The sequence below is a fragment of the Lepisosteus oculatus genome, chromosome 15 (genome assembly GCF_040954835.1).
Source record: "Lepisosteus oculatus isolate fLepOcu1 chromosome 15, fLepOcu1.hap2, whole genome shotgun sequence".
Taxonomy (NCBI): domain Eukaryota; kingdom Metazoa; phylum Chordata; class Actinopteri; order Semionotiformes; family Lepisosteidae; genus Lepisosteus; species Lepisosteus oculatus.
The window spans coordinates 4,145,040-4,165,431 of NC_090710.1; the positions used below are offsets into that span (position 1 = coordinate 4,145,040).

Here is a 20,392-nt window from a genome sequence, read left to right on the forward strand (position 1 = left end):
TCTCAAAGCCAGTTTCCTTAGTGCTTTGTGTCTTCCATGATTACTGTGAAGACACAAAGCAAGTGAGACATTAAAACTTTCTGCCCCTCAAGTGGACAGTGGGTTTGGTTTGGACTGTCTCACAACGATAAAGCTGGAAGATGACTTTGCACTAGTGACATCATGTTTGCATTCTGGGATAGTTAACATGACGAAATCAGTGACAAGTAAAAATGTTGAAATGTTCAATACTAATGACTAAACTAAACTGAATTAGCTTTGTCAGACTTTTCTGGCATTCTATCAACAACATTGTGCACAATGTCTTTAGCCCTATGGTAAAATAGTGGGGTAAAAGTTCGCTCATTCTACAATAGATCGGCCTTATGAAAAAGAAATGCCAACATACAGTACAGGTGGGGTCTGTCCTGATCTCATCATATTGTCCCTTTTTGGATGCTGCACACTGAAGCTTTTCTAAAATCCTTTTTAAATCCTGACTCACTTCCACTTTGTCTTGACTAAAAAAGGTCTTCAATCCCGCTGTTATTTCAATATGTACCTAATCTCTGAAAATATCTTTTAAGGCAGAGCAGAGCTCTTTAACTGATAAAAGTTTTCAAATCTGAAGCATGCCTGCTGGGTCTCAATGAAGTCATTTTTTTCCCCACCAACAGTCACCAATTGGCCGCATTTAGTTGTGACCTCATACAGCAGAATTGAGTTAATTTCCTTTATTGATCAGTGCAGATATCTCAAGTGTAAAAGGCTCACCGTTCCTTGCATGGCAGATCAAACTACACTGTAAACATCAATTCATTACAATTGTACTGTGGGTTTTCAGAGGGAGGAGGATGCCAATCGGCAGTTTGGAATCGGTTTTTAATCTTATTTTTCGTTTTCTTCCTGTAGGCGTGTAGCCTGTATAGCAATGGAGAAAACCAAACAAGAGCAACAAGCCAGCTGCACTTGGTTTGGAAAGAAGAAAAAGCAGTACAAAGACAAATACCTAGCAAAGCACAATGCAGGTAAGGGGACAGACCAATGGCTTCTACCTCCTACAGGGTTCTTTTCCCCCTGAAGATGCACGTGCAGGTTCCCTTCTACAATGTGCACACCAGTTGGGCCTGCAGTCCAGAAAGAAGGTTCTGGAATGCGACCGCAAGCTCTCTCGATTGCCTGAGGCTCGAGATGGAGGTGGCCTGAGAGACCGAGTTCGGATTCGATGATGGTCAGAGCAGTCTCAGTGATTCCAACTTCACGCTGTCGATGGCAGGACTTTAGCACCCACGCAGCACAGCTCTATTATTCTTTTGTTTCATTGACCGCTCTGCAGAGAAAGAAATGGTGCAAGTTAATAGGAGAGTGCTGATGCAGGCGTTTTGCATTGTTCGCCAGAAAAAACCCTACTTTTAAAAAAGAAAATAGAAAAAAAAGTCTGTGGTGTACAATTTCTTTCTCCAAGAAAGTGAGAAATGGGATTTCTTTTACATACTGATTTTTTTTTGCCAAAAAGAACCTCTCCACATCAGTTGTATGTCTTTTAACTTTTAATTTTTACACCAGGTGCAGTTCAAAGTAGCCATGACTTGAGTGAATTTTTAGTTTTATGGTGTTGTAACAGTGTTAACAACACCATTTGTTTTGAGCAGGAAATCCAAACCCCAAATCACCTAATTATGTGCTGACTCAATGAGATCTTGTACATCTTCAATAAACAGTGAGCAGAGTGAGGGCTTTCATCTTAAAAAAGCAACAAGTTTTATCGCTTTTTTTAAACTCAAGACTGCTTCTCTTTGAACACCTCTTACTAACTAACCCAAGGTGTGAGCTGTAGGATTGTATATTGAAAGAATGTGAATAATTTCACAGAAAATTAATTTAAGTGTTCAGCTGAAATAAGGTTTTAAAACAAAGGGAAGGAGACACGCATTAGATTTTGGTTTCGTTTGATAGTGGATATGTTGTGAAGTCTTATGTGCTTATCGGCACCTGTCAAAATGTCACTGTTTCCTTGTGTCAGTTTTGTGCTGTCAAGCAACAGTGCTGAACAGCAGCCTCAGCTGTGATGCTCAGTTTCCATAGAAACCACTGTGCTCAGCAAAAGATGTGTGAAGGCCCAAACTCTCACCCTATAATAACTGCAGGCTATAGTCTTAGAATAAACAAAACTGTCTCTTAACTGATATGGCACAGCTTTTATTGTTAGAAATAGAGCTTTTCTATGAACTTCAAAGGCTTTCCGAACCAGTTCTAACGTAGATGACTTCTTTCTTTCCACGCATAGTATCTCATCAGCTTTATTAACCTCAAGACAGTACAGTGGGGTTCTGCCAACTGTTTACCAGTTGGGCTGGAAATCTAGCAGTAATATTTGAAGTTGTACAGGAATTCCTTGCCCATTGGCAAAGGCTACAGGTTGAGGAGCCACCCAAAACAAATTAAATAAGTCATATCTCTAGAACACATTGTTTCTACTGGATGCATGTACAGTTCCATGCCTAGTGATGTAGTGTCCGCGTTCATCTCTCCACTGGTCTGCTGCCTAGCATACACATAGGGATGTGTTGGCTAGCACATAATGTATTATGTGCAGGGCAAGAGCAAGAACACGCTGCAACCTATTATGCTGGGCTGAAGATAAAAATGAACAGCATAATCTAGTTGGTGAAAATACAAGACCATGAGTATAATTAGTTTCAGCCATCTCTAACACTTTTTGCTAACTGGGTGTGCATGACTGTACTGCGTTCACAATTGTCTCTCCATAGTTTCTAAAATTGGGAAGGTCAGCCCTCATCCTGGAGAGCCCCAATCCCGCAGGTTTTATGCTTAACCGTTGAATCAATTTCTAAAGACTCTCAACACATGGCGAGTTTTCATCAAATCAGGAAATGCATTGAGTTGGTTAAGTCAGGAATACCCACCTGTGGAGTTTAGGAGCTACAGGTTATTTTGTGCTTTCGTAAACTGAACAAATCAACCGCTTCAGTGGAGAAAATGAAATTGTTCAAAGTGTTTAGAAACTTAATGATTTAAGGATGACCCGTAAAGCCTGCTGGATTTGGGGTTGGTCGCACCTGTAAAGCACAATCGCAACACATTATACAGTAGTTACAGTTTATAGAGAATTGTTCCATACGGCCTGCCTGGTCACATTACAGGAAAGAAGCTGGGGTTGAACCACAGAAAGAGGTAACCCCAGTAGAAAATGGCAATAGGAACCATGACTTTGTAGCCAGACGAAACAATAATTGATTGTTTGCCTTTTTTATTCCTTACCCCACTTTATCTATAAAACATATTTGTCAACATAAACTAATATTATGTTTTATATTTTTTCCTATGTAGCCTATTGTTAATCACCATTTCCCAGTGTGTATTTGTAGTTTGTTTCAGCTTCCTGCATGTTAAGATTGTCTGCATTGAACGTCATTTGCCAGGTTTTTGCCCAGTATTGAATTTTATCTAAACCTTCTCGAATTTGCATTGGCATCTTCTAGAGTGTTTGCTCCTAACTTGGGAGCATCTGGAAATATTACTAGTTTACTAACTATAGCAGAATCTAGATCATTTATATAAATTAGAAACAGCAGTGATCCTAGTACAGATCCCTGTGGTACTCCACTAATTACATCACCCCAGTTTACATATTCATCCCTTATCTGTACCTTTTGTTTTCTGTTAACCAATAATTAACTAATTCTCAGTACAAGCACTCATGTTTTTCCCATTGCCTACGCCCTGTAATTTCAGAATTGCTCTTTTATGAACAGCTTTATAGTAGCTTTAGATAGCCTTCTAAAAATCTAAATGTGCTATATTGCATGCTCTCTGTGTGTTACTGTTGTTGCTTGTTCAGGGAGCTCAACTTAGTAAAGGCCTACGTTTTCTAAATCTGTATAAGATGATGTATAGGTGATTCTATAGATTAGTTCTAGTTGTTTCCATTACCTTATAAACAAATTGATTTATAGTTACATGGTCCAGTTCTGTTGCCCATCTTATGAATGGGTGCTAATTCTCCAGTCCCTGGCTATGAGCCCAGACTTGAGAGACTCATGGAAGAACTGTCAATCTGCCATTTCCCTTTCTTTCTCTAGAATGTTTCCATTATTGTCAGATACATTTTATTTCATTCTTTTCTGTCATTTTGCATTTTTCTGTAATTCTGCTAGTGTCTTGTTGCTGCAGTGTGTTTAATTGGAGTTCTTAAGATAAATGTATTTACATAATGCTAAATTTGGCAATAGGTGTTTCCTTTAGGTGGCCATTTGAACAGTAATTCATCTTAGAAGCTGTAGCTCTGTAACATAGCTGCAGTGCCGGTGGTGATTTGCAGGCTAAGAATTATTGTAGTCCCTGTGTTACCTACAGTATTTGAGCTTTTCCCTGTACTTTAAGGACACGAGGCATTTGCTATGTGCAGGACGCAGGGTGGATCATTTAGACTGTGTTTGTGTAACCTGCACACTTTTGCCAGCTGTAGAGCTGACAGCAGATAAACACTAATCCCCATTGAGCCCAGTGTCCTAGTTTCCTGAATCTGATTAAGGAAGGAAGAATGTTTTTTTTGGAGTTTATATTGCTCTGGAAAAGATGTTTGCACATGATGAGCACACAGACAGGCTTGTTTCTCCACATGTTCCCGAGCTGTAGGCTGTACACATCTGTTTGCTATAGAGAAAACTGTCTAAAATCCAGGGAAATATGGCAGACAAAAAAAAGAGAGGAAAAGAACACATAACCAACTATCAGAGGTGCTGAGAAAAAACAATGTAGGAAGTAGAGTTGACTGGACATACTCTGTACTTCAAAATAAATTTTATTGAACAGCTGTCAATGTTTTGGCAAAAAAGCCATGCAGTGACAACGGCTATTTTGCCAAAACATGGACAGCTGTTCAATAAAATATGGCAGGCGGCCAGAAGTTCTCCCATGTTTCTTTCTGGTGTGTTCGTCTCGCAACAAGGGCTACCCGTCGGTCCACTGTTTTGCTCCTTTTGTCTTTCTATTCCTAAAAAAAGTCAATGTCTCCTGCCCTGGTCTGTGAGAGCTCCAGTCCTGCAGGTTTCAAAGGCCGCCTTTAGAGCATCACTTTTCCAAAAGCCTGTAATGATCAATTAAGCCGGAGATTTGTTCGGTGAATTACTTCAGAGATCATTTGGAATAACAATCAGAATATCCTTCTGCCCTCATGAACTTGAGATTCCTACAGTGAAACATTCCTTGCTGAATTGCTCAGTTGCTTTGACTTGTGTTTCTGATCTTTAAAAAGCAGGTGATTTAGGGTTGTCAGAATAACTGAATGGGGGCTCTTCAGGATGAGGGTTGAAGATCCCCTGTATTAGGTGATTGTCAGCACACAACCATCTGTCAAATCTGACAAATCCGTCTTTCTTCCCTTTTGTCGTCTTTCTTAAAATTTCTTATTGAGGCATTTTTATCCACTTCTGTAAAGTATTGTCGTGTGAGTCTCTTTGGGGTTAAATTCTGTCCACCCTGGCTTTTGTCAGACACAGTTGTACATGACCTCTCCAGACACAGTCTAATCACCAGTACAATTACTTCTCTCTGTGGTAATGTATTAAATACATTTATACAAGCCTAGGACTTGGCTAAATGTATGTATTATATCAATGCTTCATTTTGTCTTTAAATACAATGATTTAATTTGCACGAGGAAATAAAATACATGAGACATTAGAAATTATTCTAGCCTTCCTCATCACCGGGTTAATTTCAATTTTTATCTATCATTAATATTTAATTTTTAAATGATTAAATACTTACATTCTAGTGTTTTTTTAGACTTAAAACCCATTGTGGTGGTTTGGATTATTTTTTAGAAACAGTCTGTGGGGGGAAAGCAAACAAAATGTCTGGTTGTTGAGGCAGGGTGTCGTTTCCCAGCATTCAGTGCAGATAGCTGTTTCCAGTGCAGTGCAGTCAGTTTTTGTTTTGTTTTTGCCCTCTTTTTCAATTGTTTGCTGTTTTACTTGCTGTAAGATCTTCCTTCAAGGGGTATATTTTTTTATGTAAAATTGCATGTTCAAACCTCTGAGGCTAATAGCTTCCTCGCTTGCTTCTTAAGGGTAAAACTGCCTCGTGTAAATGTACAATTATGTCTTATAGATAGTTATGTATACTGGCAAAGAGCATGCTGACAATTCGTCTAACTGCAGTGTTAATCATTACTTGATGTGAGTGTGTGATTTGCTGTGTGATTTATAATACTGCATGTTAGCTTTACTGTGTGCATTTTTGATGCATTTTCTTTGTTAACTGATGTAACTGAACCATATCTCAATGACCCCCTGTACATTTTTCATGCCGTCTGCTCCCAATGGCCTCTCTGCATGTAAGTAACACATTGAGTGACAATGCCTCTTTATTTGCTACTTACCTGTTTTCTTCAAGTTTTTTTTCGTCTTACTCTTCTTCTTATTGTTGCTATTCAACTCGTTTTGTTTCTGTTGAGAGTTGTTCAGAACAACGTCTGACAAAAGCAAAACTGGCAAGACAGCGCTGTGCAGTGTCAGTGTGGTTTTGATTTTGCCTCCCTTTGTTGTGGTGTGACACGACTCAGTTTCCTGTTAGCATCTGCTCCTGCCGAACGTCCTGTAGAATTCACCTTCGTGAGCCCTCGAAAGTGTGGGACCGGGGTCTCACACTCCAGTCCTTCATGTCCTCGATTTACATTTCATCTCAAGCCTTCACTACAGAGCACTGCCATGTTAAAATGAGCAGTTTTTGACCTGGGGCATACCCTTGTGCAACACTACGGCGCAGGGCCTCACACAGATGCTGAGGCAGAAGGCAGCCATCTCTTCCACTAGCTCAGGGAGTTGAAGTGGATAAAGGACAATTCCCATGTGCTTGAAGCTGCTCTCGTTAATGCCACAGGCCTCTGTATTGGATATGAACATTGCTGGACGAACAGCAGACTTTCACACAAGCCTTGCCGCTTTTTAAAAAAAGACTTCTTTCCCAGAGGTTTTTAGTATTCCATTTGTCCATTTAATGAAATACTTAAACCAAACTCTTTGTCTGGTTTTAAAAAATATGTAATAAAACAGGATGGAACAAACGTGGGCGAGAGTCCTCGGCCTTTCAGATTCTGAGTTCAAGACCTCTGTCACAGCTAAAAGCCTCTGACGGGTTATTTAGCTATAGATCCCAGAGAAGCCTTCACCGAGATGCAGTTGTAAACATAGGTTTTGTGCATACAGGTCCATAAGTAAGTTTGGCGACTTGCCATTTATACTGTACATGTAAATACATTTTTGTATCCTTTATGTGGCCAACAAAAGGAACTGTGGTAACTTTGCAGTTTCATCTGCTGTTGCATTGTGGTTGGGTGAAGAGCTGATTAACATGCATACTCATAATTCATTGCCACTGTAGATCTTAACCCTCATCTTTCACCATCATTTCAAATGAATATATCATTGTGCTACAGAGAACCATTTTTAATTTTTATCCTCATGAAACGCTTGTCCATTCTCATTTCACTACTGTTTTTATTGCAGTATCCCAAGATCTCCTGCTGTGTCTTGTCTTTAGTTTCAACCCCTGAGTTCTTCACATTAGCACTGCAGAAGTCACATCCTTCAAAAATAGTGCTAACAGGAAATGCATGCTAGGAGCAAAGCTCTGTGCTGGAGAACGAGTTTGAATTCTGAGGAGAAAATTAGGCCTATATTATTCATACAATTTAGAAATAAGCACAAAAAGGGTGAATATGAGAGGTTTAATGGTAATGCTTGTAGTAATTATCTTAGGCGAAAAAATACCACATTTTTATTGTATCACATGTGTGGATAAAATGTACGGTGTTAGTCTTTTCATTTGGGTATGTGCTAATGGCTTGATTAGATTGTCCCATCCAGTCCAGCAGCATGTTAATGTTTGTGCATTGTCAGAAGCATGATTATTCAGAAAATGGATGACATACAGAGAGATGAAAAATACCAGATTATGATAAATATTCTACAAACTGGTTTAAAATGCCAGATCCATTGAATGTTGAATCCGTTGTGAGTTCCAAGGCTCTTAGAAATCACTCTTCGCAAACATCATTCCTGAAAATCAGTCTTCAGCATAAATTGGTCAGTCTTTTAACATTAACATTTAGGTCTGTAGATTTGTCTGTGGGTTCACTTAACTTTCACTAAACCAAAGGAAAAATCTGCATTCACACTTTGTCTGTTTTGCAGTATTTGATCAACTAGATCTCGTCACGTATGAAGAAGTAGTGAAATTACCAGCCTTCAAAAGGAAAACACTAGTCTTGTTAGGTAAGTTCATTTTATTTGTGAGAACCTGGTAGTTTCCTTGTGTAACATAAAGCATAAAAAACATAAAGCTTTCTTCTTCCCCTTTTTAACAGGTGCACACGGTGTTGGGAGAAGACACATTAAGAACACATTAATTACAAAGCATCCTGACAGATTTGCATACCCCATTCCCCGTAAGTACTGCTTGATGACTTTCTTCACAGGTAGTGTGATTTATAAGTAGTCTCCCTTTTCTTTCACTGGAAGGATAATATGAAAAAGTGTTTTCAATTTAGATCCGGCTACTGTAAGAACATTTTCTGAGTTCTTGAGGATTTAAAGCTACTGTATCTGGATTTTAGAGTCCTGAAAGCTAAATCATTGGTTGAATTGCAGCTCACACTATCAATTTCAATACCCTGTACAGTGTATCAATATGTTCACAAATTACCAGAAACAGTAGTGATATGTTGACTACAGCTAACAACAGGTCTGTATCTGAGTCAAAAACATTTGGGAAGTTTTTTCTAGCCTCGTCTCTTCAGTACTTTTTTGTGATACTGATATTATTGATCAATAACTTTATTTTCAAAACAAGTGACAAAACAAAGCTATTCAGACCAAACGTACCTAAAAAATCACTGTATTAGTTAAAATTTCTCAAAACAAAAGTAATCATTAGAAATTCATTATGGAATACATCCTATTCGATTGGAATGGGTTTTATGCAGTATTTATGCTGGTTATACACTTACGTTTGGCACTGTAGAGTATAACTATAAAGTGGTTCATAAATACACTATAAATATTGCCATGTTGAAATTTCTTAAATTGTACAAAACGCAACACATATAAATAGCCAGTGAAAACCTGAGGCAGGAGTGATTATTAGGACATGACCAGTGACACTTACTGTAAAAGCTATGTTTTTCCAGATAATTTCATGAATGGCTTTTTTAGAATGATTCAAAACCACTTTCATTTAAATGTCACCTTTGCAGGATGCTGCTTTCTTTAAGTACACACCACATGGATTGCTGTTGCTTCTGTGATTAAAAAGATTAATGGTCAACTTGTTTTTTAGTTTCAGTTGTCAATAAATTCAAGAGTTATTAGATAACCCAAGCAATAACAAGGTATTAATGCTGGGTATAAGGATCTAGGTCCAAATGTTAACTTTGCTGTCTAGAATTAAAACAATAATACAACAATTTCCATTGCTCATAATTCTGCTTTCCTGATTCGCGACAAGGTGTTCTGCTTGCCTGGCACAAGGCAGTATAAAATAAAATCAAAGAAAAGAGGTTTAAGTGTGAACCTCATTTTTAACTACAGTGGATATAAAAAAGTCTACACACCCTTATTGAAATTGTAGGTTTTTGTGATCTAAGGCCAGACATTTTTCCATCTTTAATGTGACCTTGCAAACAACAAAATTTAAAAGAAAAACAAATAGATAATTATTAGGAAACATAATTGAAGTGAAAACACCCTGGTTGCATAAGTGCATACCCCCCCCCAAACATACTTTGTGGAAGCACCTTTTACATTTATTACAGCAGTAAACATTTGTGAATAAGTCTCTATCAACTTTGCACACCTGGACAATTTTATCTCACTCTTACTTGTAAAAAAGTTAAAGCTCCTTCAATTTGCCAGGGGATCTCCTGTGCACAGCTCTCTAAGTCATTCCACAGGTTTTCTATGGGATTGAGGTTTGGGGTCTGACTTGGCCATTCCAAGACTTTGATCTTTGACGTTCCTTGGTTGACTTTGATGTGTGCTTTGGGTCGTTATAATGGTGAAAGGTGGCCAGCAGGTCTTGTGCCAAACTATTTTGATATTTGGAGCTAGTCATTATCCCATCTATCTTGACTAAAGCCCCTGTCCCAGCTGAAGAGAAGCAGCCCCAAAGCATGATGCTTCCACCACCATGCTTCACAGTAGGTTTGGTGTTCTTTGGATGATGAGTTGTGCTGTCTTTGAGCCAAACATATCTTTTAGAATTAAGGCCAAAAAGTTCAACCTTTGTCTGATCAGACCATAAGACATTTTCCCACATGGTTTGGGGTGATTGAATGTATTTCTTTGCAAAATTTAGACAGGCTTGTATGTTCTTTTTTGTGAGAAATGGCTTCCATCTTGCCACCCTACCCCATAGCCCAGACGTGCAAAATACGGGAGATTGTTGTTACATGCAAGGAGTGACCAGTACCTGCCAGAAATCCTGCAGCTCCTTTCATGTTGCTGTTGCTCCTTGTCCTGTTGTCAACTTTGGAGGGTCGTCCTTATTTTGTCATATGTCATATCAATATTTGTCATATTAATATGTCCCTCTGGTGCCATATTTTCTCCAGTTATTGATGATAGTCTTCACAGTCCTCCGTGGTACATCCAATGCCTTTGATATTCTTTTATATCCCTCTCCTGATCGGTACCTTTCAACAATAAGATCCTGTAGATGTTTTGTCAGCTCCTTGCGGACCATGGCTATCCCAGTAGGATGCAACCACGAACGTTTCAAGGCAATCCTACAGCTGATTTTTACTTGGGGTTAATCAGAATCACTTTGTGCTACTTACCTTTGGATATGATTTTGAATGTGATTGGTTAACTCTGAACACAACTATAGCCCCCATTATAAAATGGTGTGCAACCAGGGTGTTGTAGGTTTTTTATTTAAATTATTTTTCCTAACAATTATCTATTTGTTTTTCTCTTGAATTTTGTTGGTTGCAAGGTCACATTAAAGATGGAAAAATGTCTGACATGGTTTGTCTTGATTTCTGGCTTTACATCACAAAAACCTGCAATTTCAATAAGGGTGTGTAGACTTTTTATATCCATTGTAAATAATGGAATCTATATTGCTTTCCATGTTGTATTTTTAATTATTAAATTGCAGCATAGCTTTTTGTTCTTCTGCTGCTGTAGTTATTGATACATGCTGTAAGTTTCAATCCAGTTCAATTGTAAAGTTACAAGCGACAGGAAGCCATTTATTTTTTAGTAGCTAACCAACCATTTCTGATTTTTTGTTGGCCTTTCTATCTTTTTTCCTGTGCTTCGAAAATATTCAAGTACATCTGGATCCCATTATTTTTTAAATCATTTTACAAAGGGTTTTCTCTGTCCTTAAATCCTCCCTAATTGATCTACTAAACCCAACTTAATAACCTTTTCATTCACTTATGGACCTGAATCTCTTCTGTGCCATCTGTCACCTGATTTTGAAACTGTTACCCTACAGATTCTTCTGTGTTAGTAACCTGTCCCATTTTACTTCTGTTTCTGGCTTAGTTTCATTCCTTCATATTCTACTTTCCTTGAAAGTCTGAAACCTTGTTTTGGACCATTTTATCTCCAAACTGTAGTTCAAAGCCCTGTGGTTTAATGAGCAGAGTTTCTGAATGGCTCAGTTTCTGAAAACGTAGACAGGAAACATACAAAGGGATCCTTGAAGGTTGTTCAGGCTATGTGTGAAGAAGAGGTCTTCTGGGAATGATGAACAGGAAGAGATCAGGCGTAGGCCACAAGCTGCTAGGGGGGGTTGGCAGGAGCCTGAAGGTTTAAAGATCATGGCATGGCCCAGTGTATTAATTACCAGTGTTTCAGACTCGTTGGCCAATTGAAGTTGCATTGCTGTGTACAGACCTGAAAGAACCATTAGCCACATTTCCCATTTCAGTTCCAGCTGCTGACATCCCTCACTCATGGTGTTCCCCTGTCTGTGAGAGGAAAATGGAAATTGTGAGACTCAATCCAGCAGGTCCAACTTTTATGTGGAACCTTTTGAGGGAAAGAATGTCTCGCCAACCCCTAGATATTAGCAACAAAATATTTTTTTGGGTTTAAAAATCACCTGTAACCGTCTACAATCTTTAGGGAACATCTACAAGGTGTTTTGGTCTTCATTCTAAATCATCTCTTGATAGCTTAGATTGAACCAGTTATAATAATAAAATGTATTTAAATAGCTAATTTAAAAGTAGCTTCTCAAAGTGCTTTAAAGAAAAATAGATATAAAAAAATTAAACATTATTAAAGGAGATAACAAAATTAGCAAAATAAACACAAGGAATTAGAACTGCATTAGATGAATTGAAGCCTTTCTGAAGACATAGGCTTTGAGTCTAGATGTGAATGTGCTCTGGGTAGGTGTCTCTCTGATGTCCTGGAATCGAATTACAGAGCTTTGGAGTGTAGCAAGAGAAGACCCTGTCAACCATAGGATGTAAACTGGCAGAAGAGACAAATGAATGAAGGCTGCAAGGTGGGGAGTTGGAAGATAAAAGGTCAGGTACTGAGGTGCCAGGCTATGCAGAGATTTATATGTAGGTGATCATGAGGATTTTGAAATCAACAAGAAACCTGATAGGAAGCCAGTGCATGGACTCCAGAACAGGAGTAATGTTCTCACACATGAATGGCAAAAGTGTTGTTCAGTGTGGATTTAGGTACCCCAGTGAGTAGCACATTATAGTAATTAATTCTAGAAAAGATAAACATATTGTCTTAAACTGATGGAAGATTGCTCATTTAATGACTTGACGATACAATGATACTGTTCCTCACAATTGTCAATGCAGGGTGACATCTAAAGCTTCTTCTGGACTGGTGATCTCCAGGGCTGGTGTTTTCCTCTGTCCAATGTCAGAGGCTAAAATCCACACCAGGGTGGTCCATCCCCAGTCCTGGAGTCCATGTGTGTCTATAGGTTTTCATTTCACCTTGGTTAAACCCGAACCAGCTCCTAATTGCCTTAATTAAACCAGTTAACCAGCTTTGGGGATGTAGAAAGCCTGCAGAGGCATCAGTGCTTCAGCTCCGGGCTTTCAGGGAACAAAGTAAAGTGACGCCATACTACTTTTTATGGTTTAAACTGGAGGCAGTTGCTCAGGATTTTCCTCAAGCCTACAGAATGAAGTATAATTTTAGATGTTTTAACCTTTTTAGTCTGCAGTCGTTTTAATTCCAGAAAAGGTAGTAGCATTAGTTAATCCAGATGGTTCCTATTCAAATAACGCCCTGTGTTGTGACACATAAATGGGTTGATGCACCGTGTTCCGTTTTATTGCAAGAGAAAACGTGGTTTTATTCTTGTTAATCAAACAGTTACACCATTAGCACTGCTAAAGATGCTAGTAGGCCTGCCAGCTCTTTAAGAAAGATTTGAAATAGCAGATTGCCTTTGGGGTTGGTAGGAGGCATTAATGTCAAACTCATTCAAGTTGGGGTTCCCATTTTCAAAACTCTTTCCACTCAGTTTGAGATAATGACAAGTCAACAGCTCTGGGCTTTGAAGAATTTTGTGGGCATCCTCGATGTTGTTCAATCACAACCATCACCACCCCCCCAACTCCAAAACAGGGCACACACATTTCCCAGTAATACAACAGATGGAGCAGCAGTAGGAGGTGGACAGTACCAGCCCATACCTGTAGCTGTGTGTTTTGAACATAAGTGGGGTCCTACATCATCCACCTGGCTGCATTGTGCACCACTGCACAGCAGATGAAGAGGAGAAGTGCAAAAGTGCTTCACCAGTTGAGTGTAAAGCCAGATTGTAGAAATACAGAGTGTAATTTAGCCAGGACGTCAAGGTTAACACTCTTAGTCATGTGAGCAGTATCATGGTACTTTGAATGATCCTAGGACCTCCATATAATGACTCATCTGAAGGACTGTGCCTTTGGTCCATTGGGAACCAGAATTTCCTCTTACTAAACCCGACTTTGCTTAGCTGCTGAGGTCAGATCAAGATCAGGCTTCCAGGTGGGAAAGTGGTGTTCTAACTGATGCACTCTGAGTAAGCATACACAGATGTATTTGGTCTCTGGTTTCTTGAAGGTTTTTGTTGAAGCATGTTATGAGGTTCAGGGATTCAGATTGTGCGAATGGTCATGTGGCGAAGCAGGCCCATCTCATGCTGACCTGTAATGATTCTCTCTTCCTTCTTTCCCCTCCCACGCTGTGCTGCCCTCAGACACAACCAGACCTCCAAAGAAAGATGAAGAAAATGGCAAGAACTATTACTTCGTATCACATGACCAAATGATGCAGGACATCTCAAACAACGATTACCTGGAGTACGGCAGCCACGAGGACGCTATGTATGGGACAAGACTGGAGACGATACGGAAGATCCATGAGCAAGGGCTGATAGCAATACTAGACGTTGAGCCTCAGGTATGATTCTGTTTGCCAGATACAGTTGGAGGACTCATGTCAACCAAGGAGATCTGTTCCAGTTCGAGGCCTGATCTCTTGCATTGGAGGAGCCTTTTCTGTTTTAATTGCAAAATGCCATCTTTTCTAAACAAAGATTGGCTCTGATAGTTCCTTCTATGAAAAACGAGGCAAAAATAACATACATTGCCAAAACAGAGCACACACGCAACTTAAACATCTAGGCCATCATAGTTGTTTTTTTTACCACAGATGTGAAGGTAGCCTTTCTTCAATTGAGGGGGCTCAGTATAGCATTTAAAATATTTTTTTTCAGTGTGTTAAATGCCACAAATTCCAGTGTTGGGAATCGGTCTGTCTTCCTTGCTTGTTGTCCAAAACACTCTGACCTCCCGAATCTTCAGTGAGACGCAAATGACAGCCGATGAACAGCGCCTGCTTTTCTTGTGCTTGCAGGCCCTGAAAGTCCTGAGGACAGCCGAGTTTGCTCCTTACGTCGTCTTCATCGCCGCACCCACCATCACCCCTGGGATCAATGAGGTAAGGCGATGCTGTAGAAACGCAGCCGCACCCTTTTTCACTGGTTCCTGCACGTTCCTCTGCAGTGCAGCTGAACTGGTGCTCGGGACAGAAGAGTCCTGCGAGTGCGGAGCTGTCACTGCACAGGATGCTACCATTTCCTGCAGCCCATTGAAGGGTCATGTTTCATAAGGGCAAACGACCAGCCAAGTGGGGAGTGTTGTTGGCTATTATCGCACCCAGGCTTATGTATTCATTCATCCATCCAATTGTTTTCTGTTTTTCAATGAAATGCGCCTGTGGTCATCTCCAAGCCATTGATAGAGGAAGTGTATTGTAACTGATAGCGCCATTACCACACACTTGAGGTCTGTCTCAAACACCCAGCACATTTGAGAAGGTATGCAGAGAACCACAAAATACTTGTTAATTCCCCATCTGTCTACACCGCATAATGGAATGCACCTGTGCTTGTAAAATACAGCCAGTGGCTTCAGAAAATCTAGGAAACTAATTGTGGCAGTAAAGATGCAGTGAGTAAGGGGAAGTCACAGCCACTGTACAAGAAAGGGTTTTAAAAGCTTGCCTTGAAAGGCAGTGTTTGCTACTCCAGCTTGTGTGTTTTTAATATCACTTTACACCCTGGATGGTACTTGTGAGTGATTTCTGATTTTGAGGATCGATCTCTCTGGACCTCTGCACAGCAAATTGTCTTGAGCTGTTGATGTCACAGACCTCGGTCTCCAGCACTGTGCTACAAGCGATTCACATTTCTGTTAAGAGAAGAGAGCCCTGCAGATCTTCATTGGGAACCAATTCAGAGCTGCACCAAGTACACAGATCTAGTGAGCTGTTTTACTCTGCCAGTGCCTCTCACTGCCCAGCAATATTCCTGAAAAAATGTTTTTTTTAATAATTGCATGTGATGTCATAGAAACACTGCAAACTTGGTGATGAAAGAAAGATGTTTAGGCTGTGATATTCCTTTTAAATGCGGCATGATCTTGTATATGTAACAGGGTGCACACGCAGAGACAGTTCAGATGTGAGGTAACCACCCCTGAAATCAAGAAAAAGGAACTCTTAAGTGGCTGAGTTGTCTGCTGTCTAGAGGAAGTCTGAAGGAGAGCTGCACTCATCAACAGTTCAGAACATGGCCAAACGTTTGAGTAATTAGATTTTTCTTGACACTCTACGATCAGAAACCTTTTAGCATTTTTAATGCTCTTGATCTTAGATAGGAAAAAGGTTTTGCTAAAATATATTAATAGACTAAAAATATTTTATTCAATTCAAAATGGCTGCCTAGAGCTTCAGAATTTTTTTTTAAATCAGCCGATCAAAACGTGGAAGTAGCGTACCTTGGTCCATTAGCAAAAGGAGTAAGTTAACTTCAGTCTGTTCTGAAGGTCACAGTCTGAGACGTCACTATATTGTTCATGTGGATCAGCTAAGCAGTGTGGTATTTGAAAGATGTATATTTTCAGATTTCTAAATCATACAAAGCCTTGCAAACTTTTTCATGCAATGTTGAAGACTTTTAGTTGCCTGATGCCTAATCAGTGTTGTTGAGTACCATTCTTGGAGACAGCTTCATAGCACTAGTCAACTGTGAGTGGGATTCCCCTGGTGCCGGTTGGATTAGTCAGACAGTTCCCTAAGCTTTCAGCAACAAGGTGACCCCTGCAACCTTCTGGAAGCTTGCAGGCTTGTGTTTCCGTTGGTGGGAGATGTGGGTCTCCTCCAATCAGTGCTGGTCTCCCAGTTTATAGGGCAGTGCAACCTGTGGCATGTTCAGAGATGGGCAGGAGGAGGAGTCTGCCTCTGCTTCCTTGTTCTCCCATCTGCGGCGACAGGGTTTGCAGCTGTGCGTTGAGACTCAAATGACAATTCCAGATTGGCTGTTTGTGACAATTGTAAGTTTAGATTTTTGTGTATGTTGGTGATCAGAAAAACATAGACATGGAAGATGCAAAGGTATCAATTTTTAATACTATAATGAAGCTATTTGTTTTATTAACACATTTAAGGTAATGCAGTGGAGACTGGTACCATGTTGATAGCTTACCACGGGGTCCTGACTCCTTAAGTGCTTAAAATGACTATTATTGCACAGAGCCCTGTGCTTTCCAGTCACTGTGAAGCACAGTAGTGTTACAGCTGTATTGTCCTTGCAGCACATTTTTCAAAATAATTGCCTACTAAATGCTAAATATTTAACTAGCAATGCTTGCTGGTAAAAAAGTGTTTGTGTGCATTCTCATATCACCTGTAACATTGAATGAGCTTTTGAATTTTATATACTGTAACCTACTGACTGTTAGCCGTAAAATTGTTAAGTTTGTCCAAGACGAGCATCTTTTTTATAAAAACAAAAATCTCTTTGAAATTTCTAACGTGGTTTCCTGTCCTTTAATGTGAGACACTGATTGGGGATAACGTCTGGAAAATAACCTGAAGAGCTTTTACTTCACTGTCCTTTGAGCACTTCCCAGAACACATGAAATGTGTTTTTTGAAGCATATTTGCATGCTTCCACTGATTACTTTTCTTACCTGTTCTTGAGGGAAGTTGAGCTTTGCAGACTGCCCTGCCGTCGGTCATTCATTATTCTGTTGCCTGTGTATGCTGAATTCACAAACAGCTCTGTAGGGCTATCGGCTATTGTATTGTCTATTTATAAGAGCAGCCCAGATGGTTAGTTCTTTTGTAAATGGCCTATAGTAAATGAATAATGGCTGCCTGACGTGAACAGCATTTAAAATCTCTCTCTTTCAGTCACTGGTGATGGACTGCAGCTCTCCTGCAGGTTGTCATCCCTTCACATCATCAGGCATCTTGTTTTTCTTTTCCCGTGTGCGCATTCTCTTTGCCGTCTTTTTTTAATTTGCCTGTCCTCTGTTCGTGCTTCCATTTTATTTTCTTGCATTCCCTTCTCATTCTCCTCAGCTGCCCAGGTGGTGCAGAAAATTGCCTGTAAGTATTACCAGAAGCTAGTCTGTGGATCTGGGGCCCACTCCCTGTTTATAGTGATAGCTTTTTAGTGTGTGTTTGTCGGTAGTCGTCATCGCTGCGTGTACCTAGTGCTCTGTGCTCTGCACCTGTCCCTGTCTTCTGGATTCCTCTCAGTACAAGATATTAATAGATAGTAGTGTGTGTCCTGTAATGGACTGGAGTCCTGTGCAGGATCAATCCCACCTTGTGCCCTGTGATTCCAGAATGGGCTTCAGGCTGCTGTAATAATAATTGCTTACACTTATATAGCGCTTTTCTGGACACTCCACTCAAAGTGCTTTACAGGTAATGGGGATCCCCTCCACCACCACCAGTGTGCAGCCCCACCTGGATGATGCGACGGCAGCCATAGTGCGCCAGAACACTCACAACACATCAGCTATTAGCGGGGAGCAGAACAGAGTGATGAAGCCAATTCATAGATGGGGATTTTTAGGAGGCCATGATTGGTTAGGAGTTGCACCCCTACTCTTTTCGAAAAACGCCCTGGGATTTTTATGACCACAGAGAGTCAGGACCTCGGTTTTATGTCTCATCTGAAAGACGGCGTCTTTTTACAGGTAGTGTCCCTGTCACTATACTGTATGTGGGCATTAGGACCCACATAGACTGTAGGGTGAGAGCAGCAACCTTTGCTTTCCCAGGAGGTCTCCCATCCAGGTACTGACCGAGCTCACACCTGCTGAGCTTCAGTGGGTTGCCAGTGCTGCAGGGTGATATGGCTGCTGGTATGACAGGAATAAATAATAAGCGGCTTTCTGCTGATAGATGGGTTACTTTCCCCTTCCTACAATAGCTGCTGCTTAAGCATGCACCCAGTGTTGGCAGCATTTAACCTGGGTGTTGGAGGACAGTGAAGTCAGTCTGTGGATCATGTGGGTTTTACATCAGTGAAGACTAAGAGATAGGGATTTGTGGAGCACAGCTAGATTAATTCAAATGAGTTTATAAAAGGTAGATAGAAATGTTTTTTTTTTGCCCAGTGATTTTAATGATTTTTCCTTTCCACTATAAATAATCTTCAGTGCCTCTTCATTAATCTGCCTTCAGAAGGATTTACAATTATTTTAAGACTCTGGGAACATTTAAGTTTATAAATCCAGCATTGTGTGTTATAGGGGGCTTTTTGTAACATATTTTGTGACCTGTTGTCATTCCAGCGCTGCAAAGAGCTTGTTTGGAAATCTTAAATGGCATCTTACACAACATTTTGTGCTCACAAAATTCTGATACATTTCCAAGCATTTTTATTGAAAAACCTGAATATTTTAAAAGTAAGCAGTAAATCATGGAACCTCTGGGAAGGAAATGTTTAATTTCCACTTGTGTCCTCTGGCTCATATTTCACTGTGCATTCTGAAGTCCTTTGACTTGACTTTGTCAGTGGCTTTTGAGGATTTTCAATACTTGGAACAGATACCTCTTGTAATCTTCTCTGTTCAAGATTAAACAGATTCAGGTCTGTTAGCATGCCAGTGTAGGCCATTCCTTTAAGGAGAAAGCAGAAAGAAGAAATATCGTTTTGGTGAGATGTAGACCAAAATTGCACGCAGCATCCTAGATAAGGTCTTACTTGTGCCTTATACAGCTTTACCTTTCACATATAGTGTTTTTTTTTGCCTTTTTGGTTTGTTTCTCTGTATTGTCCAGAAGATATGAACATTTCAACATCACTTAAATCTTCATAAGTAGTCTCATGAAGCTCAGTGCTTCCCAGATGTTTTTGATGCCTGCTTGCAATATTCTGCATGTGTCTGTGAAATGTCATCTGCCAGCTGTTTGCCGTATCTTGAATTAAATTTTAATTTATTTTCAATTGATTTTCTCTTTCTTCATTGTGTGCTAAACCTCCTATTTTGGATTGTATTGTCTAAAAACCTGACATGTTTACTTACTATATCAAAGTCTAGATCATCAGTATAAATTAAACTACTAATTACATCACCCCATTTAGAGCACTCTGCCCTTAGCTGTATTCTGGAAGCAATTCTCAAAACAAACTCACATTTCCCTGTCTGCCTTATGCCTGTAATCTGAGAATTACTCTTTTATGGGCAACTGTATCCACAGCCACCTGAAATTCTACATCCTGAAATGGCATCTGTTGTGTGCTTGGTGTTTTCTCTACTGTTGTTTCTTGTTCAAAACATTCTAACAAGTTAGCTAAGCAAGGTCATACTTTTTGTAAATTTGTTCACTGCCTTTTAGGATCCTGTTTCCAAGCAGACCTCTATTTTTAGTTCTAGTCATAGAATGTAGACTTTTTGTTCTATACTTGGGTCAGTTTTGTCACCGTTCTTCTGGATGAACACTACGTTTGTAGTAATTCACCAGACCCTGTCTTGAGGTGCAAGATTTACGTCAGTGGCTTATTTCCTTAAGTTCAGTTGGTAAAATAGCAAATTGTTCCA

The 20,392-nt window shown here is 39.9% G+C and overlaps 1 protein-coding gene across 17 annotated transcripts in view; it reads left to right on the plus strand.

Annotated features, from left to right (window-relative positions):
• Nucleotides 1-20,392, plus strand: part of caska (calcium/calmodulin-dependent serine protein kinase a) — a 257,641-nt gene that overhangs the window by 235,370 nt on the left and 1,879 nt on the right. For 12 of the 17 annotated variants that reach the window (XM_069178928.1, XM_069178922.1, XM_069178916.1 and 9 more), the window contains 5 exons: nucleotides 892-1,007; nucleotides 8,199-8,279; nucleotides 8,372-8,452; nucleotides 14,245-14,447; nucleotides 14,904-14,987. In XM_069178928.1, the coding sequence (XP_069035029.1) occupies nucleotides 892-1,007; nucleotides 8,199-8,279; nucleotides 8,372-8,452; nucleotides 14,245-14,447; nucleotides 14,904-14,987 (565 nt within the window). The remainder of the gene's footprint in view (nucleotides 1-891; nucleotides 1,008-8,198; nucleotides 8,280-8,371; nucleotides 8,453-14,244; nucleotides 14,448-14,903; nucleotides 14,988-20,392) is intronic. The other 5 variants (XM_069178917.1, XM_069178929.1, XM_069178930.1 and 2 more) reach the window with 1 other exon arrangement.